The 27,537-nt window shown below is 48.4% G+C and overlaps 2 protein-coding genes and 1 long non-coding RNA gene across 5 annotated transcripts in view; 2 read left to right on the top strand and 1 right to left on the bottom strand.

The window, feature by feature from the left end:
- AP3D1 (adaptor related protein complex 3 subunit delta 1) overlaps positions 1-4,782 on the top strand; it is a 73,572-nt gene extending 68,790 nt beyond the window's left edge. For all 3 annotated transcript variants that reach the window (XM_073324264.1, XM_073324263.1, XM_073324266.1), the window contains 4 exons: positions 310-395; positions 898-1,019; positions 1,761-1,840; positions 2,752-4,782. In XM_073324264.1, the coding sequence (XP_073180365.1) occupies positions 310-395; positions 898-1,019; positions 1,761-1,840; positions 2,752-2,847 (384 nt within the window). In that variant the 3' untranslated portion in view covers positions 2,848-4,782. The remainder of the gene's footprint in view (positions 1-309; positions 396-897; positions 1,020-1,760; positions 1,841-2,751) is intronic.
- Positions 4,783-5,081: 299 nt separating this feature from the next.
- Positions 5,082-20,069, bottom strand: IZUMO4 (IZUMO family member 4). Its single transcript, XM_073324267.1, has 11 exons — positions 19,835-20,069; positions 14,424-14,504; positions 11,936-12,007; positions 10,986-11,012; positions 10,532-10,607; positions 10,223-10,270; positions 9,109-9,123; positions 8,232-8,279; positions 7,419-7,436; positions 6,449-6,471; positions 5,082-5,258 (listed from the first exon to the last, which is right to left on the bottom strand). The coding sequence occupies exons 1-11, from the start codon at positions 20,067-20,069 to the stop codon at positions 5,152-5,154; spliced, it is 750 nt and encodes a 249-aa protein (XP_073180368.1). The 3' UTR covers positions 5,082-5,151.
- Positions 9,471-26,743, top strand: LOC140903267 (uncharacterized). Its single transcript, XR_012156202.1, has 7 exons — positions 9,471-9,640; positions 11,874-12,024; positions 12,695-12,783; positions 14,280-14,430; positions 16,280-16,382; positions 22,175-22,328; positions 25,392-26,743. It is a non-coding gene; the product is annotated as an uncharacterized lncRNA (long non-coding RNA).
- The last annotated feature ends 794 nt before the right edge of the window (positions 26,744-27,537 follow it).

Raw genomic sequence — 27,537 nt, 5'->3', positions numbered from 1 at the left:
ACTTGGCCAGATCCGTCTGGCTCACTGTGTTTAAACTGTCCTTTAACTCCTCTACGTGCATAGGCAAAAAATTCAAACTCCTCTCTCTAAATACGCTGGGTGGCCCAAAGTCAAATTCCCTAATCATGGCAGTAACTCCACCCCTCAGTCCCCAGGGAGCCCTTCAGGCGTGAGCCTTAATGGGGATGCTAAACCTGAGAGAGAGTCAGTGAAATCTCATCCAGGCCTGTGCGTGGTAGGTTGGGGGTAGGCGCCTTCTCTTGCTGTCTCCGGGCTCCCCTTCATCTCCTTTCCTTTGACCTTTTGCAGAATGATGAAGGTTCAACCCATGAAAAACTAGATTTCAAATTGCACTTCAGTTGCGCTTCATACTTGATCACAACGCCTTGCTATAGGTAAGTGCCACCTGAGGGGGCTCCAACATCCCCTCTGCACCTCGTGGCATTGGGGCCTTTGCCACCCACATGAAGCTTTGGCTGTGGGCCGGCTTTGCAAGAAGTGCAGCATGTTCCTGACTTTCCCAGCCAGTGGTTGCTTCTGTTCGTACTTTGTTCTGGGGAAAATGTACCCTACTCCTTACTTAAAACATATGTCCTCCCACCCCCCTTTATCCCGACACCACAACGTGTATCGTGGTGGGCTAGCAAAGTAGGTTGCTGAGTAAGCCTTGCATTTTTCTCTTTCTCCCTGTTTCAGAGATCATAGGGATACCCTGAGACAGACTGGAGGGTATATCCCTGTTCCACTCCTAAACCTGAGTCTCCTGCTAGATCTTAATTGTATATGAGCTGCCTCACTATTAGACTTACTAAAGCCTGCATGGTGCTGTCATGAAAGAGTTTAGTATGGGCGTGTAGCCTAAGTGCATACCATGATCTCTCCTCCATGTTTTTGCAGTGATGCTTTTGCCAAGCTGCTGGAGTCTGGGGATCTGCATATGAGTTCTATAAAAGTAGATGGAATCAGCATTTCTTTCCAACATCTACTAGCAAAGATTTGTTTTTATCATCATTTTTCAGGTGAGTTCCTAACACAGAACCTGCTTCAAGGTTTCTTGTTCCGAAATTACTACTTAAGGGACTAGCTTGGCCTAGGGAAGGTAGATGCTGTTTGGCTCTAGATCATTGATTCAAATTCAGTCCAGCTGAAACCAGTTTGGAGGAAGGCATCTTGGCCCTGTTTTAGTAGACAGGTGTCCCTGTCCGGAAGGAACTAATTAAAGCCTGAACAATTCGATTGGATCCATATAGTTTGTCCAGTTCAGTGAGGCACATTGGGAGCCAGTGCTGCTGGCTCTGTGGAGAGAATATCTCAGCCTCCAGTGCTGTCAATCTGATCTTTCACCAGCACTAAAACTAATTGGAATGGGAAGAATTTAGCTTTATATATTGGAGTAATTGCAAATTCTAAATGACTAAACTAAAGTGGAATGTCTTCACCACATCCTGGGGCCCAGCAATTCTTCACCAAAGCTGCTTGGCTTTAAAATGGCCAGCATTGGTTAGGCTAAATTTACAGCTTTTGGATAAATCTGCTCTTTGCTGCAGGAAGGTCAGTTTTGTGAAGTCACATCATCATTAAACTTAATATACCAAAATAACCCAAACATTTGAACAAGCGAATAGACGGTTAAGGCATCCTACCGTAACTCCTGGGGCAGGTCGCTGTCAGCAGGATGGCCCCAGACAGCGGCTGTATTTACTCTTTTGAGGAGAAGGTAGAAAAGGCTGTTAAATAAAAATGGCTGCTTTCTTCTGTAGTTGTGGAACGAGTTGACTCTTGTGCATCAATGTACAGTCGTTCTATCCAAGGCCATCATGTCTGCCTACTGGTAAAAAAGGTGAGTGCCCCATAGGGCTCTGCAATGGTGCAGTCAGGTGGAAACTAGCTTATCTGGGAGCCTTTTTACTGGTTTAAGGCAAAGGTGGAAATATTCCCAGTTCATAAAAATCTTAAGAGGGTGGGATTCAGGGTGGCTTCATTCAGCCAGCCCAACTGCTTGGGAGGGATCCTGGTGAGCCCCTTGTGCCCTGTACTGCCTGGGCTAACATGGACAAACCTCTGTCCTGTGTCTGAATGAACAGGGGCCAGTACCGTTGTGCAGAGCACATCCTCTCACCAGAGGTGAATTAAGGTTTCCTGGGGCCCTGGGCCAGAGCAAGTTGGGGGGCCCCTGCCCCCATTCCACCCCTTTCCACCCAGGGTGCCCCCTCATTCTGCAGCCCCGCAACCCCTTTTACTTCCCTCCCCCCAAAGACCAGAGTAGCTCAGACTCTGACCATGTCCCCGGGATGCAGCAGGGAGTGAGAGCTCCTCCAGTCCCAGGGCCGCTGTGGGGGTCCAGGTGATGGTACTCCTTCTCCCCCCACCCCCTGCACTTCTGCGGGGTGCCAGGGTCAGGGTGCTGGGGCTTCTGCCTGCCCTGCAGCTTCTGCTGGGGATTGGTTGTGGGGGGGGCTTCCCTTGTCCTGCGGCTTCCGATGGGGTCTGGGGGCGCTAGAGATTCCCCCGCCTGGTGCTGCTGCCACAGAGCAGGGTCGGGGCACGGGGGCTTCCCCCAGCGGCCAGGGCACCCCAGTTGGCCAGGGCCTCTGGGCACAGGTCCCGATCGGCTCAGTGGCTAATCCGCCACTGCCTATCACCCTCCCAAAGAACAGACCTAGGGCCTGCCTTGGCTCCCACTGACTCCTCTGGGAGTAGAATTGTGCCCTTAGCCCCTTCTTTAGTAACTGACTGGCTCTTTTTTTAAAGGGAGAGAATTCAGTATCTGTTGACGGAAAATGTAATGATTCCACCCTGCTGAGCAACTTGCTGGATGAGATGAAAGAGACATTATCAAAGTGCTGAATAGTCTTTATAAATATTGCAACTACAAGAGATGCACTTAAAAAAGTGTAAGACAGATTCAAGTGTTACGTTTCTCCCTCGTACGCATGTACTATCTCGGGGCACGTGCTTTTCAGTTAACTCCACCATCGTTTGCAGTTTAGACATTTTAAGGCTGTATGTTACCTTTTTTATTTGGTATCTTTTTACCAACTGTGGTGTTAACCCTTTCCAGCCCAGTGAGATCCTGACATGTTTGGGGGGTTATTTATTCAGCAGTTCCCAGCAATCCAATACACCCTGCCTCCCATATGGAGCAGAATGTTAGCAGCAGCACTTGTTAACGTAGGAGGTTGCCTTGGCCCTTGTCTGTGGAATATGTCTGCTTTAGTAGGTGTATGTTTTTAGCAGAGGCTGGTGTTGGACCTGAAGGCAGGTACCTCCTACTCTAAAGCTCACTTGGTCCTGAATATCAACATCCTTGGTATCATAAGAGCTAATCAGTATGCACCCGGTAAGAGTTTGGGACACTCCTGGGTTTCTGCTTATGGTAGCTGCCTTGGGCCTTACCTTCTGTTAACAATAGCTAAAACATGGGCTGAAAAGTGTTGACTCCTTAGTCCTCTCTGCTCCTGTTCATCCCCAGAAAAAGGTCTATTAAACATCTCCCCATGAGTGATCTCTGATGTGCTTTGTAAAGTCCACTGAAATTTCACATTCCTGAAGTTAGAATGTAGCAAAGAAACTGGAAATCCAAAGGTGTTTTGTTCCTGTTTTTTATTTTGTTTATAATGTGGCTTACCAGATGAGGTTGACCAGTAGCAGGTTGGAGAAATAGCCACCTAAAATACCTCCTGCTCCAAAACGTTTGTCCCCGTGTTAGCAATGTTGAGATGTGACAATGTGTGTGTTTGGTCCCTGGAACATTGTGCTGGCCCTGATTTCATGAAAATGGATTCAGACGTAGCCGGGTGCCAGCAGCCAAGGTATAATTGGGGCCGTCTAAACTGTACCTGCCTAGATGCAGGAGGGAAGAGCCGGCGTGGATGGAGAACACTACACACTTGTGTTTGTGGTACGAGTTACTACGAGGGACTGACAAAATGACTCCATTCTGTGCTGTTGAGAGTTCACCTGGAATCATTGACTGGAAAGGGAGTTTTCTGTCACTGAAGTACAAATGAGGACTGTACTCTTAACTGGCATCACTTTCCAGAATCTCTCGTTTTTAAATTCTTTGTGCTGTTCTATTTCCAGCAGACTTGGAATGTACTAAACGGTTATTACTTTGAGATGTGGGTAAAGAACTGTCAATTCCTATTACCAAAAGGGCCCCTGTGGAGGAGATAGATATGGACAATATCTGCACTTAATTTTTTTGGCAACTCCCCCATCCAACAGATGTCAGTATTGCACAGTAGACTTCTGATTAAAAACCCTACAGATTGGGGACAAAGGGCGAGATCAGAACTTTATCCTGATCTTACCTTTTGTTAGACACATTGTGCCTCTTTACACTCTTCCCATGTTAGGGTGTTGTCGGGCTCTGCTGTGGTTTTATTGCTAGGACCAGCATCGTATGCTGTCTGATTGCACTTGTGTATTGCCGGAATCCTTTTGCAGCAGGCTTCTGTGCTGGTGAAGTGGTAGTGTTTGGTAATGACGATCAACCTCCCTTGGTTAGCCAGTTTGTGTATTAGAAACTGAACATATTAAAATCGTCTTAAAGGATAATGTTCCTTAATTGGGGTGGGGGGGTAAAAATTCATGGATGAAGACTGTCACTTTAGCATGTAGTCTTCTCTTAAAGAATCCTGTGCAGTGATTCTAGACCTTTGAAACTGTATGATGTGTTAAAGAATTTATTTGCTATCAACATTCCCTTATGAAGAAAGACCACAAGCTGCTGTAACAATTTTGTGTCAAGATCTAATAAAATTTCAAAACAAAAGTTAACTTTGATTTTTATAATCCCTTTCTGTTCTTACAGCCTTTTATTAAGAGTGGTAGATGAGGTTTTTATAAACCATTTTCAAGAGATTGTTTTACCTGTCTCTGAAATTGCAGCCAGTTCTGGGGTGGAATACAGCAGCTCATTAATGCAACTGAAGTGGCAGGGAAGCTTTATGCAGGCATTTGGGTAAAAAATGATTTCCTGCTGTCCAGTGGCTTGATGCATTTTGATTAAATAAACCACCTTTGTGTTGAGTGTAAAACATGATGATGTATAGAAGTGTAACATAGCACTCCACTGATAGTTTCTAATGTTTAATTTTCCTTAGAGCTAATACATTCTAAGTAGATATTCATTTAAAAAAACACAGCTCAGCAGTCTATCACTCTGGTGGGGGGGATTCTGTATTTGTGCCATCCAGGAGTCCTCCTGTTCACAAGTGTGTTGTGCCAAGTCTTAGACATGCTGGCATTTATCCCTTGGAGGTAGAAGAAACCAAACAAATCCATCAGCGCTTGGACTGGTCTGAAAATCACAGCTAGGTCCATGTGATGAATGCTGCTAGTGCAATCTCAGAGTACCCAGGAAAGGAGGTGGCAGGAGAGGAAACATCATTTTGAAGCAAACGGCTGCAATCAGCTATCTGCAATGAAACTCAAGCTGGGAGAAAGATGGCCTGTTTACAGATGCTCCAGCTGGGAGCAAGGGAAAGCTGCACTCAAATGGCTGGAGCCTTCATAACCACAGTGCAGAAAGGCTTGTATATCTTTACTGTGGCTTCAGTTTTGAGGGCAAAGGAAACAGAACTCTGTTCCAACATGCCATAGGGCAGCAGGGAAGGGTTTGATCTAGTCTCAACTCACGAAAAATCACCATATAATAAAGGAGCCACAATTAACAGGTGAGGTGCATTGGCAGAGCTTGAGGGGGCGGGAGGGGTGTGGTGGCAGCATGGAGCAGGCCTGCCTTGGCATCAGTCCCATGGTTAGAGGAACGCTGTTGCCCCCTCTTGTGCATTTGCAACCAAGGGCAAATGGAAACAGCGTGATGAAGCAGAACACGACTGTAGCTGGTGTGGGATTATGGCTTCTGCTAACTGCTCTGCATTTTAAATCCACCTTCTGCCTTTCAGGCTTGGAAATCTGCTGGCTCCAGTTCCACGTACTGGATAGTTTTAATTCGCTTTTCCCTTAGGAAATACCCTCTTTGTGGCCTCTCTTCTACTCATTTTTATACTTCAACTCCTGCTAAGGCCTCTCAAACAATGGCAAAACACATACAAACCACTACCTTCCAGGAGGCTGAACAAGGGACCCCAGTCGTCATCCTTGTCCCCCAAACATCTGCAAACTGCATCTTCCACTGCTCTGTGCAGGCCAATAACCTGCAGCAGTAGTGTGCTTCCCGTGGTGTCTACGCTAGCGGTTCTGCTAAACATGTATCACCAGGCCACCCCCATCTAGGGCCGACAGAACCAGGACTGCGCCATCTCATCTATCCCTGGTCAGATAGATCCACCATGGTTAGAACGCTGGCAGCCACCAGCTCCTGTCTTTAGCGGTGCTGCTTCTGGCCAGGGAGAGCTGGAGGAAAAAGCCAACCGTAGCCACAGCCCCAGAGCAGACCCGCCCTTTAAAGCTATAAGAAATCCTCTATTTGCAAACTTACTTTTAAAGTTTAGCATTGCTGGGCTGTAGGGAAGGGAGAATAAAACATTCAAGATTAATCATTTTCTAGTAAACAAAATACTGCAGGAGGTGAAAGGGGTGCGCTCTCTGTGGAAGGAAATACACTTAACACAGTCCCTATTAAAAGCAACAAGTATCCAATTTGTGAAGATTGTTTTCTACCTCCTTAAATCTAGGGCCTACAGTGAAGGGGGACGAGGAAGAAGCAGGGAGGAAAATCTGAAATAATTCAGTGGGGTTGTGTATAGTTCTCTGGCTTTTCTGATTTATGAGGAGAGGTTGAGGGAACTGGGATTGTTTAGTCTGCGGAAGAGAAGAATGAGGGGGGATTTGATAGCTGCTTTCAACTACCTGAAAGGGGGTTCCAAAGAGGATGCAGCTCAGCTGTTCTCAGTGGTGGCAAATGACAGAACAAGGAGTAATGGTCTCAAGTTGCAGCAGGGGAGGTCTAGGTTGGATATTAGGAAACACTATTTCACTAAGAGGGTGGTGAAGCACTGGAATGGGTTCCCTAGGGAGGTGGTGGAATCTCCACCCTTAAGAGACTTTTGAGGTCAGGCTTGACAAAGCCCTGGCTGGGATGATTTAGTTGGGGATTGGTCCTGCTTTGAGCAGGGGGTTGGACTAGATGACCTTCTGGGGTCCCTTCCAACCCTGATATTCTATGATTCACCATGCCACCCCAATACTAAAGTAGGCTGGCCTGTTCTCAGTTATTAAAAGTTGCACAAAACTGTACCCCTGCTGCTTCCAAGGATGGTTGCAACGTGCTTCATAGACAGGAGCAAGGTGGGAAGGAAATAATATTAATCTAGGTCTTATATATCCCCATCCCCTAGAAAGGATTCCCCTCAACACTGAGGCTCTTTTGCTGAAAGAGCAGGAAGCTTTATGGGAAGCTTTGGGAAGTTTATGCCCAATAACAATTCCTCTTCCTGGTGCCTACTTACCTGGTGGATGTGCAATTGCTGAAAGACAAAGATGCTTATTAGAGAGCTGGGTGGTAGCTGAGCCCTGCTGTCAAAACCCAACCCCTGCCCCCCAGTCCTCTGAGCCAGAAAGCTAGCTTGCTTTCGCCGGAATAGGATGGAGGCTAGTTGTCCTGGGATTACAGATCAGTATGGTGGAGCCCCGTCATGCTGTATGGTGAGAGACAGTCCCTGTCCTGAAGAGTTTACAGTCTAAATGGACCCTGGGTGGAAGGGGGAACAGTCCCAGAGAGAAGTCACTTGCCCCAGCTGTCTCAGTAGCTCGCTGGGAATCCCCGCCAGTGTCCTACCCTCTTGAGCATGCTGCTTCTGCACTGACCAGCCGTATACAGCACTGTCATAATAGGAATTAAGAAGCGGAGTAGTCACTGCAGGATTGAAAGGCTTGGTTCTAATCCCACTTCCCAAAGCAAGGGGAGGTGAATTTCAAAGCCGCGCACGGGGCATGTAGCTGTGGCATGCCTAGTAGTGGGAGTAACAGCTAATTTCTCATCCATGGGCGTTAAAGGGCTGAGCCCAGGAGAAAAGAGCACTTAGCCGCTTGAAGGATCAGTTCTCCTCTTCTAAGGAACTGGGTGTATCTCAATGCTGGAGGAGCGCTCAGCAGCCAAGGCCTGGCACAGGCCTGGAGTGCTTCATGGGATGGGATTCTAACTGTAACTCTCCGGGGCAGCTGGCTCCCTAGGCTGTGTGAAAGGAATCTGTCCTTCAGGGAGGCCATTTGAAGGACTGGGTCCCTGACGCCCAAACAACTGGCGCAGAACAGACACTCACTGGAAGCCTGGGATCCTTCTCAAGGCAACTATCCACCTCGCTGATTGCCTGAGAAGAAAACATGAGATCAGAGGGCCTTCAGTTCAGGGGAAAGCATACAGAATTCATCACTGAGCCAGGCTGCAAGGGCACTACCAGGTCCCTCGTGAACAAGGGGTTAACTCCAGCTCAGCACCTCTCCCCCCATTGCCACAGGAAGGGCTGGAAGAGGGGTTGCTTAGGAGAAAGGGTGCACCTCCCATCCAGGCTCAGAGGGTTGAGCCCCCAAACTGGGGAGTTTCTCCTTCACGTGTGCTGAATCTGCCATCATGTTCAGATCACTGCTCCTGGAAGAGGCTGCCTGCAGCCCTGAGTTAATAGGTTGTTCCAGCAGGTTGTTCCAGCAGCTGACACTGATCAATGTAGGTGGAGCCCTGCTACTACCCCCCCCCCCCGGGGCCTAAGGCCCTGCTCCTCAAAGTTGTTTAGGCCCCTGACTCCCACTGGGCCAGAGAGAAGTGATTCACCCAAGGAGAGAATTGAACCCAGGTCTTCAAAATCCTAGGCTGGTGCCCTGACTGCCAGGCTCGGCCCAGTTCAGCTCTCACTTGTCCTGGTGTAACTCAGTTGCAGTCAATGGAGTTACCCTGGATTTATAACAGTCAGTGAAAGGAGAATCTGACCCCAAGGTAGCAGCCCTTCTGCAGCACAGATGCCTTCAGTTTCCCAGTAGACACCATCAGTCTAGGGATCAGAGAAAGGGCTGCAGCATTTCACATCCCTATTTCCCTCCAGGGAGTCACTAGAATGGAAAATATTAGAGGTAGATAGAAAATATCTGCTACTGGTCCTGGTCTTGGAGTCCCTCCAAGTGGTAAGGAAAAAATGTCTCACTTACTGGTCTATTTTGTTTCTGAAAAAGAAGAAACACAGTGAAATGGGAATGTCAGGGATCCCCCAGCTGTCGAATGGTGGGTTCTCGCCTCACCCTCGCTCTGGGACTCAACCTTATCGACGGGGTCTGAGTCAGCCCAGCGTGTGCGCGAGTGAGCACAGTGTGGAAGGGCTGGGCGGGATGCAGTACACAGACAACCCAATACTGCACTGATGGCTGCCAAGTCAGGCCTCCGTAGCAGCCAGTGGAGCAGAGCTCTGAACCTGGGCAAAGGTTTCCAGCAGCAAATGTTAAACTAACACTGTCATTCTCGTGCTCCAGAAGAGGAAACCCAGAGCCTTCCACGCCAGTGCAGCTATCGCTGCAGGGACAGAAGACACCGGCCCAGCATGTGCTGTGGGGCGGGCAGCTCCTGGGCAGGAAGCTCTGTGCTTTCTTAGGCATGGTGCTTTCAACATCTTTCCTCCCCTGCAAAAGTATCTGAACAGGGTTGCTGCCTCTCTGCTCCCATCTCAGAGCCACGCAGGGTTTTAAGGTAACGACATCATTCCATTTAGGGGGCCATCATTTTCTCCCCCTGTCCTCAAGCCATCAGTGCATGGCTCTGCTTTCTTGGCGCGAGGGCAGGTAAGCAGCCAAAGCTGCATCGCTGCACTCCATGCATATGCTGCAAGCAGAAACCAGAACGGCATCCCCACCCCCTTCGACGCCCACCCTCTGTTAGATGAGGGTCAAAGTAGCTCTTAAATCTGGGTCCTCCCCCACCCCGGTGCATTTCCCCCAAACTGCTGAACCCTGCTGGTTAGGGTTTTCATTCTCCACCACTGGCAATCTTTCAAGCAGGAGTGGATGTTTTTCTAAACGATCTGCTCAAGTTCAAACAGGTCCCATGCAAGTTAAGAGGGTTACTCATGTGAGTAAAGGTTGCGGGATCAGAGCCTTGTATTGTATTTGGAAAGCTGATTAAAAACCCTGTGTAACGAACTAAAAACCTAAACCAACACAATCCATGAGGCCTTGTCTTCACTAGGAAGATGTGTTTTTAACCCCTTTCTCCTAGTGTAGACACGGCCTTAGTGACAGATCCTGGAAAGCCGAACACTGAGCTGACACTTACATGTAATCGAAAAGGCCTTTCAAGGCTGCTTCCCATTCTTCTGATGACCTGTTGATGAAAGGGAAGGTTTGAACACACCTGTGGATAGGTAGATGGTTAGAGGGGTGAGGTAAGGACTTTTTGTAGGTTTCTCTTATAGTGGGGGAAGAGGAGCCACCTGGTTAATCAACAGCCCTGTTAATAATCTATTCTCTTTAAAGAAGACATGTTTCCTCCGCCCTCTCCTGGGGATAGCACAGCAACAGGGCAGCGCTCTCTCTCTCACAAACACAAACACACACACACTCCATATAAAGACGTGCTCCCTACTCGCAGTTATAGCCAAAGCAAGCTGGTCTGGAGAAGTTACAAGTCAGGCAGGAGACAGCGTCATATCTAAAGATTCCTGTAACATACAAGAGTGGGGAAGTCGCCTGTTAGCCATATCTGCAGTAACATATGGCCGCTGCTGGAACAGCAGAGATTATATGTTGGGGGTGAAATCCCAGCCCCCCCGCCCCCGTGAAGCCCATGGGAGTTCTGCCTTTAACTTTAATGGGACCAGGACATCCCCCCCCCCCCCCGCTTACTCGGGTGGATTCACTGTCATACTTTTGGGTCTAGATCAGGGGTCTCAAAACAGGGCCTGGAAGAGGTGTCTGGGGTCACACCCTCCCTGCCTTCCCCACATGGCTAACTGGAAGGGGGGGCTGCAAGGTGGAAAGAGCTGAGAACTACAGACCTAAACCATTAACAATGAACCCCACAAACCCCCCTGACTTACCACAGTGACGTTCACACTCCAGTCTGCCTAGGGAACGCAGGGAGAGTTCATCAGGGTTAAAGAGACCTTGTTTCAACTGCTCGCCATTAACAACAGGCGCTAAAGACACCATCAACTGTACTTATCTGGCCCTCCTCACGGCAGCACCTGAGTGCCTCATACTCTTTGCTATATCCTTCCCGCACCCACCCCCACCCCCCATGTGGAGCAGTGCTACTATCCCTGCTGCACAGAAAGGAAACTGTGGCCCGGAGGCTAAGTGACTTCTCCAAGGTCACAAAGGAAGTTTGTGGCAGAGCAGAGAATTGAACCTGGGTTTCCCAAGTCCCCAGTTCGTGCCCTAACCACTGGGCAATGCTTCCTCCGTGCTCGCTGGTGTGAAAAGCAGGACCTGCTACTCTGCCCATGATCTTATTTATCCCCTTCCCTCAAACACTGTAACGCCCTCACTTCTCGTGGTGTCAGGCAGGCAATTCAAAGTGCAGCTCTGCTTCCCCTTAGCCCTACCGCAAAGCTGGAGACCATCCCCGGCCTACTCAGAAATCTCTCCCCCGCGGTCCAGGATGAGACCTCTCTTCTAGGCCCCATGATCTTCTGTGGACTTGCTGAGTCCCGTCCTGCCCTGACGGCTCCTCTGTCCCCAGCCCACTCAGCGATTCACAGATACTGTGTGCCATCCTGCCCCTTCCCCACCGCGCTCCAGGAACTCTTGCTCTGAAATTGCCCTCACTGTCTGATAAAACCTTCCCACCGGGCCCTTGCCCTGACAGCCTCATGTCAACACTCCTTTGACCCCAGCCTCCTCCCTTCACAACACTCGTGAACCCTACAGTTTCCCCGTGTTCAACTTCGCCCTTTGCCCTTTTTTCTACTCCCTCTTTACCGCAGCTACAGGTGCTACCAACAGAAACCAACGCTGAGGGCATGGCACGCCCAGAGGAAAGGCTCACTTTCAATGATGGCTCTCTGTAGCGTCTGGATCTGGTTCTGGAAAATGGACTGCAAGAGCTGAGGGAGAACACCTTCAAAAGAGAGAGATGTAAGCTGTTTGGGGCAGGGACTGTTATTTACTAGGTGTGGATGGCACCTAATGCAGTAGGGTTCTGACCTGCTTAGCAGGTAAGTGCTACGACAACATACATGTTAAATCATACGTAGGGCCCTACCGAATTCACGGCCATGAAAAACGCATCACGGACCGCGAAATCCCATCCCAGGCCACCCTTACGTCTGCGCTGCTGCCCACAGAGCTGGGCGGCCGGAGAGTGGGGGCTGCTGACTGAGGGCCCAGCTCTGCAGGGAGCAGCGCAGAAGTCAGATCTGCCTTCAGAGCTGGGCTCCCGGCCAGCAGCCGCGGCTCTCCAGCCGCCCGGCTCCGAGGCAGCACCGCCAACAGCAGCAGCGCAGAAGTAAGGGTAGCAGAACCGCAGCCCCCCCCCCACCATAACCTTGTGACCTCTCCCCCCACAACTCCTTTTTGGGTCAGGACCCCAGCAATTACAACACCCTGAAATTTTAGATTTAAATAGCAGAAATCAAGACACTTACCATTTTTTAAATCCTCTGACCATGAAATTGACCAAAATGGATTGTGAATTTGGTAGGGCCCTAATCATGTTAGAGCTCCGGGGCTCACATATTCCTGGCTATAATTCAGCTTCATTCCTGGATCAATATGACTGACTCTAGCTCACTTTCTTTCCCTTTAGTTATTCTGCCAGCTTTTTAGAGCTCATCAGAAAGTGCCTCTAGACAACAAGGGAGCACTCAGCTCACTCTCGGGCCATCATTTAAACAGGTTTGTAACATCTGTAACTCCCGACATGCACATCACCACCGGGACATGAAAAACATTACTGAGTGAAAGTGGGCCTAAGAAATTTGGATTCTCTCCCCAAAAGTGCAGGCTTTAACTGGAATTCACAGCACTGCAGACTAGGTTTGCTTCTGTCAGATCCTATGGGGAAAAATATTCTACACTTACTTGGTATAGTAAATTAGCACCCAATTCTGCAAACATTTATGCCTGTGAGTATTCCCATTGACTTCAGGGAGATTATAGAAGTTGAGTGCACACATGGTGGCAGAATCAGGGCCTCATTCCCCTCATGGCTTTTAGCCATCCATCCAGATCCTAAGCAAAGTACCTCGCATTTCTGCTACGCTTTTATCCTTGGCCACTGAAAGAAAGCTGTGTCTTTCTCAGGACGCTTACAAAGCTAGTGAAATAATGACAACGTTGGCAGAACTTCACTTTGTTTTGTTTCAATTAATCTGTCACTTTTAGCGATCCTGTTAAGTGAGAGTACAAAAGTGACCAATATTGTCTTATTGTTTCCTTACTCTTCTCCATCTGTCTGCCTGTCAGCTCTTAGGGGCAGGGCTGTCTTTTCAGTCTGTGTTTGTGTAGTGTCGAGCACGCTGGGCCCAGGTCCGTGAGTGTGGTGTCTATGCGCTACCATACTACAATAATAATAAAAATAGAACTTTACTGCAGGCTAATATATAATTTACGGTAAATTACAATAATAATTTATTACATCTCCAGTAATCCCAGTATGGCAAATATTTCTGCATTGCCTTGGATCTGTATTAAAGGTGACCTGCACAAACTGGATTTGTCGCTCTTTATGATGAATCTTTTAAACCTTAAAAGTTTTAAAAATAAAAAGGGGGGAATTCCTGCTTCCTTTTAACATTGGAAATGAATATTTTGTCATCTTGTTTTCCTAGAAGACCGTATAGATGTCTGGGGGACCAAGCTATGATATCAGAAACAATACAGAAGTGAAACCTGATTAATTGAGGGCGGGAAGTGATTTTTATTCAGATGGTTTAAAACTCGTACTTTGTTGTTGCTAAAACCTATTTAAGGAATCTCTTGAGAAATAACTGTGAAAAGGTGCCTTAAAACTCCCACCTCGCATCATCAATACCTAGTCCCATGAGTCTTCTAGCAAAACCAGATGTAGTATTCCTGATCTTTCCAGGGTGAAAAAACAAACTTTTTTTTAAAAAACACTCTTTGGCTGTCTTTGGACACCATCAATTAAAAAAATGGCATAAAACCATTTTTTTCATCCATTAAGCCTCACACTGAAATGATCCTCATTCAAGTTATAACACTCATGCTTATATTTGGTCAACAAAAAGGCACCCATGAAATTAAATACAGAACATGGCCCTGATCCCATGAGGTCTGTGGGAGTTTTGTATTCGACACCTCCCAAGATCAAGCCCCAACGTCTATTTTTTCCATTTTAATATATTTTCTCCCAATTCTTTTCCATCCAGCTGCTGATAGTCATCACCACTTCCTGACTTAACGGCAAGCCCTGCAATGGAGACCCATTCCACTTCTTCACTAGGCAACAGACATCCCACATCACCAACCCTTCTGGCCGACGCATCCCCCTTTTTGCAAGTCAACTAACTTACCTGGTTGGTACGTTTTCCCACTCAACATGACGTCAAGTTTTTCGTACACTTTGGCTGCAATTTCATGCAGCTTATCCAGAGCTGGGAATGTAGAAGAGAGAAAAGGAATGCCTTGAGGTCACTAGAAATATTGAGCACTTTGGCACGATCCATGAAATTTCTGTTCAAAGTGACCGTGGTGCAGGCTACAGAATCTAGAAACATTGTTTAAAAGTTCTCCATCTGAAACCCATTTAAATGCTGCATTTGGGGCTTATGTGATTTGAACAGCCTTGTGTGAGTTCTCTGTACTGGAATCAGTTTCACTTTGAAACTACAGCAAGTTGGTTTTCAGACAAACCCTTCACTTTTCCAGCACTGTCAATCCCAAGCGTTCAAAAAATCTGGAGTGAGGCACCTAAGAATCATGAGATTTTTTTTAAAATAATACATTTGTGGTTTTTTTATTTGCCTTATTTTGTGAGCCTTTAGGGTACCCCGGAACACATTTATACAACCACAAGGGCTAGGAACATACTTTTAAAAAACCACCAAAAGTGAAAGCAGAGATTCTCCCATATTCATACGACCCCAGGAACTGACGCTTTGAACAAGAACAGCAAATATCATGGCAGCTGGTAACACTGTTTTTATGAACACAGCATTGGCTGAATTAAAGATATCTAAGCCAGTCAGAATGCAAATGAAATGACAAACACAGAGACCATTACAGAAATAAAGACAAGTGATCAGGAATATTTTCATAGAATTACCACCTCTGACTTAGAAAATGTGGTTTTGCTTTGTATTTTTAACATGGCTCATTTTCACCTGGGAAATTCTTTAGCAGCAGGAGGCCATTACCTGGCTGTGGCAACACGGTATTCTAACAATATCATCCTATTTTAATTAATTAAGATTCCGAAGAATAACCAACCTTTTCTGATTCCAAAGAAATGAAAATGACAGTGGAGCGGTCCCTGGGAAGTAACGTTAAAAGCTCAATTTAAAATAGAAATGCTCTGCATGCTACAATTCGTCAAGCTCAAAAGCATTTAACAGATTCCCAACTTTTAAGAACATAAGAACGGGCACACTGGGTCAGACCAAAGGTCCATCCAGCCCAGCATCCTGTCTACCGACAGCAGCCAGTGCCAGGTACCCCAAAGGGAGCAAACCTAACAGGTAGGCACGAACCTAGTAAACTAGTCTCTCTTTGCAGAGCCCGGTGAAATTTCCACATGTAACTATTCCTGTTGGATCTGTGTTAACGAAGGGCAGACACAATAAAAGCCTAAGGGGCAAGGTAAAACAAAAACAATCTTCTCTCTCAAGAGTTGTTCATCTGCTCCTTGAATTAACGTCCAAGGTACCAGTGGTTGGAATAGGAAAGACTGACACGCATGATGGCAAATGAACTGAATGGGACATGGGGAGGAAGGGAAGTGAGATTAAAATGAAACAAACATACATCAAAAAGTAGAACCGTAGGCCCTGATTGTCTTGTTCATTCTGTGCAGCAGAAGATTACAGCCTCAAGAGTCATGGGCTCAGATCTCCAAAGGCAGTGGATATCGACCAGGGGTACACATACCCCTGGGGGTACACAGAGCTCTTCTAGGGGGTACATCAACTCATCTAGAGATTTGCCTAGTTTTACAACAGGCTACTAGCACGAGCCAAGCCAGCACAAACTAAAATTTCAGAGCAGTACAAAAAAGTCATTGTCTGCATGTGTACTATACTTTGGAATGTAAGGACAATATTTATATTCCAGTTGATTTATTTTATAATTATATGGCAAAAATGAGAACATCAGCAATTTCTCAGTAATAGCGTCCTGTGACACTTTTGTATTTTTATGTCTGATTTTGTAGGCAAGTAGTGTTTAAGTGAGGTGAAACTTGGGGGTACGCAAGACAAACGAGACTCCTGAAAGGGGTACAGTCGTCTGGAAAGGCTGAGAGCCACTGTTCAAAGGTATGTAGACTTCTAATTTCCATTACATCAGTAGAAGCTAGGAACCTAAATACCTTTGAGGATCTGGGCTATGGAGCTTAAATTCCACAGTGCATAGATAGATTGGGAGTGTACCCTGCGTTTTCCTTATCATAGCTTCATGTGATGGCTACTCATCCTACCCTTCCACACACCTTGGAATAACATAGATTATCTCCAAATAACATAACTTCCTGCTAGATCTCACTAGTCTGGAGTAAATTTTAAGGTCAGGATTTTTAAGTATTCCAGTCATATAAGAAGAGTTTTTGTCACTTTTCAATGAGATATTTAAAATTCCTCGGTTTGTTTCAGAATCTCCTTCATTTAAAGTCCCATCAGCAAAACTTCAGAAGTTCACATGCCGTGTAAAATGTTGACGTGGTTTTTCACAACCTCCATTGTCAGTTCAGTTTTGGGGTTTGTTTTTTTCTTTCTTCCTAAGAGACAGATACGGATCTTTTCCCACCCAGGATCTTTCAAAAGGGACTTTTTTAGGTAGTGTGGCCTATTGAGTAGATTGTGGTGCCAACCTGCGGCCCACAGGCCGTGCATGGCCAACCAGAGCATTTCATAAGGCCCACAGCCTGCTTCAACACAATATAGTAACAGCCAATTTATTAGCGTTTTGTCATAATTTAGTTTATACAAGTGTGTAAATAGACATAGAAACAATATATCTAAATAGATACGAAACAAGCTGAACGTAAAATATAAATCAATACAGATTACTTTAAATCTTATTAATATATGTAGAATCTGTTTGACCCACACAAGGTTGTGCTTAGGTTTATGTGGCCCTCCTGTGTAATAAGGTTGGGCACCATCTGGGGTAGACCATTGGACTGGGATTTAGGAGACCTGGGTTCAATTCCTGGGTCCCCACTAGCCTTTTTAGCAGTTGTATCACATTGTTGACTCTCATTCCATTTGTGATCCATTATAACCCCAGATCCTTTTCAGCAGTATTACCACCTAGGCAGTTATTCTCCATTTTGTAGTTGTGCGTTTGATTTTTCCTTCCTAAGCGTATTACTTCGCAATTGTCCTTACTGAATTTCATCTTGTTGAGTTCAGACCAATTCTCTGATTTGTCAAGCTTGTTTTGAATTCTAATCCTGCCTTCCAAAATTCTACGAACCCTCTCCTCTTGGTGTCAACCACAAATTTTAGAAGCATCTTCTCCACTCCATTATTCAAGTCATGAAAGAAAATACTGAATAGTACTGGACCAAGGACACACCTGTGGGACCCCACTAGATACGTCCTTCCAGTTTGATCACTACTCTTTGAGTATGGTCTTTTAACCAGTTATGCACCCACTTTATAGGAATTTTATCTAGACCACATTTCCCTTATGAAAATGTCACTAGGGGCTGTGTCAAAAGCCTTACTACAATCAAGATATTCTGAACCATGGAAGGATTATAGGATTATCCTCCCCAGTGTTGCCATCTGGCATGAGATTTTGTCTTTTTCTTAAAGCCCCAGCTTCTGGAGTCCTGGGATAGGAAGAGAATCACAGCTTTCTTCTTTTTGCTTCTCTTTTTTTTTTTAAAAGTAAATCTCTAGCCTTTCTGGTTGGGGAGAAAATCTTGACAACGTGACTCCCCTAATGGCAAATAAAAAGAACCTACCTAGCATTTATTATTCTTCAAAAAAACCCTCAATTTTTATGCCAATCTCATACTTTTGGGGATCTGAATTATAATTCTGGAACACATGGGGTTGGCAATACTGAGCCCCTATGCAGTCAGATAGGGCTGCTCACTGATGGGGGGAGGGAGGCTGAACAGTTGCCTATGGGAGATGTCCATAGGTTCTGTAACTAGGGGGGCTGGGGGTGAAGCTTGAAGTGGTTTCCATTATATACAGGGTTTACAGTTTGGTTCAATGACTTTCAGCACCCCCACTATTCAAATTGTTCCAGCACCTCTGGAAGTGTCTAGAGGGTCTCTTTCCTCTCTAGAGCATTGGTTTTCAAACTTTTTTTCTCGCAACCCAGTTGAAGAAAATCGTTGATGCCGGTGACCCAACGGAGCTGGGGATGAGGGGGTTGGGGTGTGGGCGGGGCTCAGGGCTGGGGCAAAGGTTGGGGTGCAGGGGTGAGGGCTGTGGGGTGGGGACGGGAATGGGGGGTTCAGGGTGTGGGAGGGGGCTCTGGGCTGGGGGTGCAGGCTTGGGGGCTGGAGCCAGGGATGATGGGTTTGGGGTGCAGGAGGGGGCTCTGGGTTTGTAGGGACTCAGGGCTGGGGCAGGGGATTAGGGCATGGGGTTGGGGCTTACCTCAGGCGGCTCCCGGCCAGCGGCGCAGTGGGGGTGCAGAGGCACCGTGGACCGCGCTGTGCCCCGGAAGTGGCCAGCAGCAGGTTCAGCTCCAAGGCGGAAGGAGCACAAGCTGAGCTCCGCGCGGCTGTCACCCGCAGCTCCTGGCCAGTGGGCGCGCAAAGCCGGTGTTCGAGGCAGCGGGAGTGCGCAGAACCCTGTGGCCCCCCACCTAGGAGCCGGACCTGCTGCTGGCCGCTTCCAGGGTGCAGCGCGGTGTCGGAACAGGGTAGGGACTAGCCTGCCTTAGCCGGGCAGCACCACCGATGGGATGTTACACGGCCCAGTCGGCAGTGCTGACCAGAGCCGCTGTGACCCGGTGCCTTACAGGATTGGGTCGCGGCCCGCAGTTTGAGAACCCCTGCTCTAGAGGATCTGAGAGGCACTTATTGATCTCAGTGCATAAAGCCAAGTGGCCACAGGGGGTTCCTATCTTGAGAGCCTAGGCATGGGGCCTTTCTCACTGAAGGCCTAGGAAGGAAGGATGGTGCCTGGACCCTTGCTTTCTCAGGGTGCCCGGAGGGCTCGCAAGGGCTCTCCCTTCTGGGGGGCTGTGCTTTGGGGTGTCACTCTTGGATCCCAGGGTGGCTGAGAGGAACCCCCTCTCTCTGGGACCTCAGAAGGTGGGCAGGTTGGGGAGGGCTCCCGGGGACACTCTCCTGGAATCGATCTGGGATTTCGGAGGAGGGATGTCTGAGGGGACTGTGCCTGGGAGTGTCACTCGGCGCCGGGGTGGGGTCCCGGGATCGATGGGGGGAGGAGGCCGGCGGGGGGCGGTCCCGGGGTCGATGCGGGGAGGAGGCCGGCGGGGGGGGGTCCCGGGGTCGATGGGGGGAGGAGGCCGGCGGGGGGGGGGGTCCCGGGGTCGATGCGGGGAGGAGGCCGGCGGGGGGGCGGTCCAGGGTCGATGCGGGGAGGAGCTGGGGCGGCGGGGGGGGTCGATGCGGGGGCGGTCCCGGAGTCGATGCGGGGAGGAGGCCGGCGGGGGGGCGGTCCAGGGTCGATGCGGGGAGGAGCTGGGGCGGCGGGGGGGGTCGATGCGGGGGGGGTCCCGGGGTGGATGCGGGGAGGAGCTGGGGCGGCGCGGGGGGGGGTCCCGGGTCACTCACGGATCTCGGCGGGGATGCTGAGGCGCAGCCCCCGCACCGTGTCCCCGGCCCAGCCCCGCAGCAGCCGCCCCGCGGCCGGCACGTCCCCGAGCCCCCAGGCCTTGCGGCTGAGGCGGGGCCGGTAGGAGGCGAAGCGGGCGGCGAAGGCGGGGTCGCAGTGCAGGCAGCCCCGGGCCGCGCCCAGCGCCAGCGCCGCCGCCAGCCACAGGCCGAGCAGCCGCCGGGCCGCCCCCATCGCCGCCCGGCCCGGCCCGGCCCGGCCCGGCCGCGTTCCAGCCCCGCGGCGCGTCACAGAGAGCGGGGAACCCGCGGGGCCCGGGCGGGGCGCTGGTGGGGGCAGGGGGTCGCCGGGGGGCGGTTTGGGGGCGGGGGGTAACCAGGAGGATGGGGGTGCCAGGGGGTTGGTTTGGGGGGTCAGGGGGGTGTAACTGGGGGGGCTAGGGGTTACTTGGAGGAGAGGGGGTAACCAGGAGGATGGGGGTGCCAGGGGGTTGGTTTGGGGGGAGAGGGGGTAACCAAGGGGATGGGGGTGGGGGGGCTAGGGGGTTGGTTTGGTGGAGTGGGGGGCTAGGGTGAGGTTTGGGAGAGAGGGGGTAACCAGGAGGATGGGGGTGCCAGGGGGTTGGTTTGGGGGGAGAGGGGGTAACCAAAGGGACTGGGGGTGGTTTGGGGGTGAGGGTGGTAACTGGAGGGCTAGGGGTGGTTTGGGGGAGAGGGGGGCTAGGGGATACCAGCGGGTTGGTTTGGGGGGAGAGGGGGTAACCGGGAGGCTAGGGGTGGTTTGGGGGAGAGGGGGGTTAGGGGGTACCAGGGGGTTGATTTGGGGGGAGGGGGTAACTAAGGAGACAGGGTGGTTTGGGAGGAGAGTGAGTAACTGGGGGATAGGGAGTCCCTGGGGCGAATAGGCAGTGGCTGGGGGAGTTGGTTTGGTGGGGAGAGGGGTGGCTGAGGGGTTGGTTTGGGGCAGAAGGGGGAAGCTGAGGGCTGTTTGGGAGAGAGTCAGTGCATGGGGGTGGTTTGGGGGAGAGCTAGCAGCTGGAGGGGGTTGGTTTGGAGGGATGACAAGTAGGTTTACAGCGATAGGGGATAACCTGGGGGGATTGGTTGAGGGGAGAAGGGGTGCCTAGGAGTAACAATATCACCAGCCAACTCCAACCATTTAAAAGTCACAAGCTGGGTGCCTGAAAATTGTGAGATGTCTAAAAAAAAAAAAATTAGGGTCTTTATTTGCCTTCTGATTTTTTTAATGAGTCCTATTTTAAGCAGAGCTGAGATTCTCTTGCAATCACAGGACTCCAGGAGCTAGGGCTTTAAGGAAACCACCAAGTAGCACAAAACTCCTGATAAATGATGGAGAAAGAAATCCAGAGAGTTTTTTAAAAAAATATTTTCCTGCTTAGAAATATCAAGAGTGAAATCCTGACCCTGTTGAAGTTAGTGGGAGCTTTGCCATGGAAATGGGGACAGGAATTCACCCGAAGAATATAAAGTCTGGTGTTCACTGGTGACATTTATCTCGGCCGCAATGCCTCAAAAAAAAAAAAATGACAGTGGCCAGGCATCGGCAATCTTGACTCTTATCAAGGTGGGATCCATATCTAAGTTATGGACATGCCAGCAGATAGCATTAGGTGATTGGTATTTGTTGCCTCTTTCTGGAGATTCATAAAACCACTGAAAGGCAGAGGAAGATGGAAAACCAAAGGCTGCTCTTGCATTTCTCTGTCCATTGGAAGCAGCAAAGGTCTCCTTTTTACTGTGGGGCAGCCACCAGGCAGAGAGGACAAAATGTGAGGTTTACATTCTGAAAGACTGGATGAAAGAAAGAAGTGTAGTGGGTGCATCCCACCACCTGCAATTTACAATGCTGAGCTACAGCCCACAAGACAGCCCTTAACTGAGGAAGATGGGGGTGAGCAGAACTGGACAAAGAGTTCTTTTCTCCCAGCAGTGTATGCAGCTTTTTGAGTTAAATCAGTCGTAAGCAAACAAAAGATAAAGGGTGAAATTCTGGCTCCAGTGAAGTCAATGGCAAAGCTCCTTTTGACTTCAGTAGGGCCAGGAGTTCACAAAAGAGTTTTAAACAGCCTGAATACATCATCTTAATTTTGGTTTAATTGCACAGCATCTCTTATGTCATATGTTCTTTGGTCTTCTGTGGAGTTTATCAGGAAAAGTGGAGGAGACAAGATCTGGATTTCTAGTGAAAGAAACAAGCAGAAAAAAAAAACCATGGTTCTTGGTACAGGGGGAATTTTTTTTCAGGCCTTTTTGACATGTCATAAAGCAACCCCAAGGGGCACAAACCCAGATTGTTGTTGGGTTTTTTTTCATTTATAGGTCCACCTTCTCTGAGTCCAGATGCTGGAAACCTGTGCTATCTGGGTAGGAGAGGAGAAGAAACTCCATCACTTATGCACCCTGCACAAGTTTTCTGTCTTTATTGGCATGAGTTGTTCAAGCTTAGATCCTGAACAATCTCTGGAACTGAGAAGTAAGTCCCCATAGTTCCCATGAAGATTTCCCCCTTATTAATGATTCCTTATAATTATTTACTAATGGTATTTCAGTTGTGCCTGGAGACCCTGAGGGTATGTCTACACTGGCAGAGTTACAACGCCAGAATTTACATCGCCGCTCAGAGAGCGCTGAAGGGAAACCTCTGTTGTGTGTTCACACTGTCAGCTGCCTGCACAGTAGCATGTTCACACTTGCAGCATTTGCAGCGCTATTCAGAGTGGTGCGCTCTGGGCGGCTATCCCACAGAGCATCTCTTCCTATTCTGCCTCTAAGAGTTGTGAGAAGGCAGAGGGGGTCGTGGAGCATCCTGGCTCCTGTCCGAATGCCCCGTGATGCATTGCTTCGCATCCCAGCAATCTCTGTGCTTCCGTCTGCATTTGGCACCATCTTTCAATGGTTTGTGCACTGCGTGCTCTGCCTCTTTGGTCTGCAGGAATGGATCCCGCAATGTTGACCAATATGCTGCTCACTCTCACTAACACGTCAGGAGTAGCAGTGGAGTTATTCCTTAAGCTACAAAGGCAAGAGGAGTTCGACATCTCACCACATGTAGTAGCTATGACACAAGATTGCTTGTGGCATTCACGGGCATGCTCACCACTGTGGAACACTGCTTTTGTGCTTGGGAAACAAGCACTGTGTGGTGGGATCACCTCGTCATGCACATCTGGGATGACCAGCAGTGGCTGCAGAACTTTCAGATGAGGAAAGCCACTTTCATGGGACTAAAAAGAAAAGGAGGACTTGTGGCACCTTAGAGACTAACAAATTTATTTGAGCATAAGCTTTTGTGAGCTACAGCTCACTTCATCTTCCTTTCCAAATGCAAACAGATGGACATCATATCAAAAGGACTGAAGGTAAAAAATCCATTACAATCTACATACCACACAGACTGTGCTGACAGCTTGTGCCACACGCTCTCAAAGAAACTGCGGAATCACCTGATCAACATCCTCTACAGCAAACAGGGAAAGATTAAGAATGTGCAAAAAGAAAAGGAGGACTTGTGGCACCTTAGAGACTAACCAATTTATTTGAGCATGAGCTTTCGTGAGCTACAGCTCACTTCATCGGATGCATACTGTGGAAACTGCAGCAGACTTTATATACACTGGATTTGTGCAGGAAATGGCCCAACTTGATTATCATGCACATTGTGTAAAGAGTTGTCACTTTGGATGAGCTATCACCAGCAGGAGAGTGAATTTGTGTGGGGGGGTGGAGGGTGAGAAAACCTGGATTTGTGCTGGAAATGGCCCAACCTGATGATCACTTTAGATAAGCTATTACCAGCAGGACAGTGGGGTGGGAGGAGGTATTGTTTCATATTCTCTGTGTGTATATAAAGTCTGCTGCAGTTTCCACGGTATGCATCCGATGAAGTGAGCTGTAGCTCACGAAAGCTCATGCTCAAATAAATTGGTTAGTCTCTAAGGTGCCACAAGTCCTCCTTTTCTTTTTGCGAATACAGACTAACACGGCTGTTACTCTGAAACCTGTCATTAAGAATGTGCTCTCAAAACAAAAGGAATGCATCCGATGAAGTGAGCTGTAGCTCACGAAAGCTTATGCTCAAATAAATTTGTTAGTCTCTAAGGTGCCACAAGTACTCCTTTTTGCGAATACAGACTAACACGGCTACTACTCTGAAACCTTTCATGGGACTGTGCGATGAGCTCACCCCAGCCCTGCAATGCAAGGACATGAGAATGAGAGCTGCCCTGTTGTTGGAGAAGCACGTGGCGATTGCACTGTGGAAGCTGGATACTCCAGACTGCTACCGATTGGTTGCTAACCAGTTCAGAGTAGGAAAGTTGACCGTTGGACTCGTGTTGACAGAAGTGTGCAGGGCCATTAATCACATCCTGCTCCGAAAGACGGTGATTCTGGGCAACGTGCATGACATTGTGGCTGGCTTTTCACAAATGGGCTTCCCTAACTGCGGAGGGGCGATAGATGGCATGCATATTCCAATTCTGGCACCAGATCATCTAGCCACCGAGTACATTAATGAGAAGGGGTATTTCTCTGTGGTTCTCCAGGTGCTTGTGGATCACTGTGGTCGTTTCACAGACATTAACGCAGGCTGGTCCGGAAAGCCACATGACGAACTCATCTTTCATAACACTGGGCTGTTCAGGAAGCTGCAAGCAGGAACTTTCCTCCCGGACCAGAAGATCACCATAGCGGAAGTTGAAATGCCCATTGTGATCCTGAGGGACCCTGCCTACCCCTTAATGCCGTGGCTTATGAAGCCATACACTGGGCACCTTGACAGCAGCAAGGAGCGGTTCAACAACAGGCTGAGCAAGGGCAGAATGATGGTTGAGTGTGCTTTTGGCTGTTTAAAGGCCCGCTGGAGCTGCCTATATGGGAGGCTGGACCTGGCCGATGACAATATTCCTATGCTTATAGCCACGTGCTGTACACTCCATAATATTTGTGAAGGGAAGAGTGAAAGCTTCACTCAGGGCTGGACCGCTGAAGCTTAGCACCTAGAGGCTGAATTTGAACAGCCAGAGACCAGGGCTATTAGAGGGGTGCAGTGTGGGGCCATGAGGATCAGGGATGAGGCAGCAATTTGAAGCTCTTTTGAACGACACTAATATATGTTGCTATACTTGGGAGTGCAGTGCTTGTAATGCCAGGAGGTGATTGTGATTGGTGCCGACAATGCACTATGAAGATTTAAGAAAATTGCCTCTTGCTTTGCAGGGCTCTGTTTGCTTTCCGTTAATGGAATAAAGATTGCTTTCAAACCAAAACACTTATTTTATTAGAAAACAACAACCGGAGGAAAGCGACAAACAAAAAAACACATTAGCGCTTTGGGGGATGGGGGAAGGGAGGATCCCAGGAGGAGGTGGGGTCCCGGGCCAGTTAGAGATTTGTGTACCGGAGGGGAAAGGGGAAAGGGAAATCAGTGTTCTGGGACCGTACTGTACACTGGGCACATGGCTCTTGGGGAGAGCCAGCATGGTGGGGGGGGGGCGGGGGGGGCTTATAATCATTACTGTCCCCACATTTTCCACAGACTGTGTTCATTATGGAAGATATCTCGCTGCTGAGGGTGAGCAAGGAATCAAGGGAGGGTCTTCTCCAAGACTGCGGCTTCTGCCCTGGCCCTTATGCAGCTCACCTGTGTGCAGCAATGGTCCACCCCCACAGCAACGGCAGAGTGGTGTGGAAAAGTTACCCTTAATGGGGCAAGAAACAGAGCAGCTCTGCCAAAGAACCTGCGGCAGCGGATTGCCCAGTATCTCCATGAGAGTTTCGTGGAGATCTCTGAGGCAGATTCCCGTGAAGTGAGGGAGTCAATCAACACCCTGTTCCACTGCTTAGACTAGGCATATGGTGGTATGCGCATCATATAGACACAAGCCTGCTTTCTGCATCCCTCCTGCCTGCAACAACTCACTTCAGCGATTCCCAAAATCAAAGCCACTTACCAGAGGCCTCCTCTCCTGTTTGTGCTTCACCAAGCTCTGACAGTTGTGACTGGCTAGTCTCCTCTGGGGTAGAGAAGAGCTCCTGGCTTCATGCATCTCTGACCTCCGAGTTGTCCTCTGCCTCTGGGTCCTGCTCCACAGCCTTGTTCAAGTTTTTCTCCTCCTGGCTCGGTCCACTCTCAACTGGCATGCGAGCTCTCCATATGTTTTATGGAAATATGCTAATGAGTGTGAATATAATGTAACTGAAATGTGCTTCATGCAAAAGGTCTCTTGTAAGGTATAATTACAAAGCTTATAATCTACTAAGTGTGGTCATCCTATTTGTATGTATGTATCATTCTTGTGTCTAAAACTAGAAATATGAAGTATAACTCTGAAGTCCTATTGTAATTATGCAAAGTGTGGGCCATTAATGGTGGTTTAGAATCTTGATGGCTCCCATTAACTCGGACAGTTGGTTGTAAATGGCTCTGTTTACTTGCAAGCCTTCCTGCGTTTGTGTGATTCAGGCCAGGATGAGTGGAGGCTTGGGGTCTCACAGGACATGTGACCACGTCACCTGATACTGGAATCCATCTTAAACCTGGTGCTTTTCCATTGAGAAGGAGGGGTGGGAACCCAGAGAGAGACAAAGGATTCCCGCCTTGTGCCAAAGATATAAAAGGGGGTGGAACAGAACAAAGGGGGCTGCCAGTCATGAGAAATCCCCTAGTTACCATCTGAGCTGGAGCTAACAAGGACTGCACCGGGCAAAGGATTGGGCCCAGGCTAGGAAGGAGTCTAGTCTGTGAAACAAGCTTATTGGAACATCTCTAAGGGTGAGATTTACCTGTATTCAGTTTCTTAATGTATTGAGCTTAGACTTGCATGTTTTGTTTTATTTTGCTTGGTAACTTACTTTGCTTTGTCTGTTATTACTTGGAACCACTTAAATCCCACTTTTTATACTTAATAAAATCACTTTTGTTTATTAATTAACCCAGAGTAAGTGATTAATACATGGGAGAGTAGACAGCTGTGCATATCCCTCTATCAGTGTTATAGAGGGCAGACAATTTATGAGTTTACCCTATATAAGCTTTATACAGAGTAAAACGGATTTATTTGGAGTTTGGATCCCATTGGGAGCTGGGTGTCTGGGGTGCTGGAGACAGGAGTACTTGCTGAGCTGTTTTCAGTTTAGTCTGCAGCTTTGAGGGTGTGGTTCAGACCCTGGGTCTATATTGCAGCAGGCTAGTGTGTCTGGATCAACAAAGCAGGGTTCTGGAGTCCCAAGCTGGCAAAGAAAACTGGCTCAGAGGTAGTTTCAGCACATCAGGTGACAGTCCCCAGGGGGTCTCTGTGACCGAGGCCGTCACAACTTATTTGTTTTGGTTTTCAGCAAGAAGGTTGGTGGCGATTGGACGTCTAACATAGTGAATGTCAGTGAAAATGAGGTAGGATCAGAGTCTAAAATAGGAAAAGAACAAGTCAAAAATTTCTTAGACAAGTTAGATGTCTTCAAATCACCGAGGCCTGATGAAATGCATACTAGAATACTCAAGGAACTGACTGAGGAGATTTCTGAGCCATTAGCAAATATCTTTGAAAAGTTATGGAAGACAGGAGACATTCTGGAAGACTGGGAAAGGGCAAATATAGTGTCCATCTATAAAAAGGGAAATAAGGACAACCCGGGGAATTACAGACCAATCATTTTAACTTCTGTACCCGGAAAGATAACGGAGC

Source organism: Lepidochelys kempii, chromosome 25 (genome assembly GCF_965140265.1).
Source record: "Lepidochelys kempii isolate rLepKem1 chromosome 25, rLepKem1.hap2, whole genome shotgun sequence".
Taxonomy (NCBI): Eukaryota; Metazoa; Chordata; order Testudines; family Cheloniidae; genus Lepidochelys; species Lepidochelys kempii.
The sequence above is the reverse complement of the archived record's forward strand: the minus strand, read 5'-3'. Positions and strand labels throughout refer to the sequence as shown.

What these genes read in the sequence shown, in the direction of transcription:
- IZUMO4 (XM_073324267.1), bottom strand. Translation starts at nt 20,069, where the DNA reads ATGGGGGCGGCCCGGCGGCTGCTCGGCCTGTGGCTGGCGGCGGCGCTG. An exon ending in CAGCATCCCCGCCGAGATCC is followed by an intron (nt 14,505 to 19,834) that starts GTGAGTGACCCG and finishes CTACATTCCCAG; the next exon opens with CTCTGGATAAGCTGCATGAA. An exon ending in TGGGAAAACGTACCAACCAG is followed by an intron (nt 12,008 to 14,423) that starts GTAAGTTAGTTG and finishes TCTCTTTTGAAG; the next exon opens with GTGTTCTCCCTCAGCTCTTG.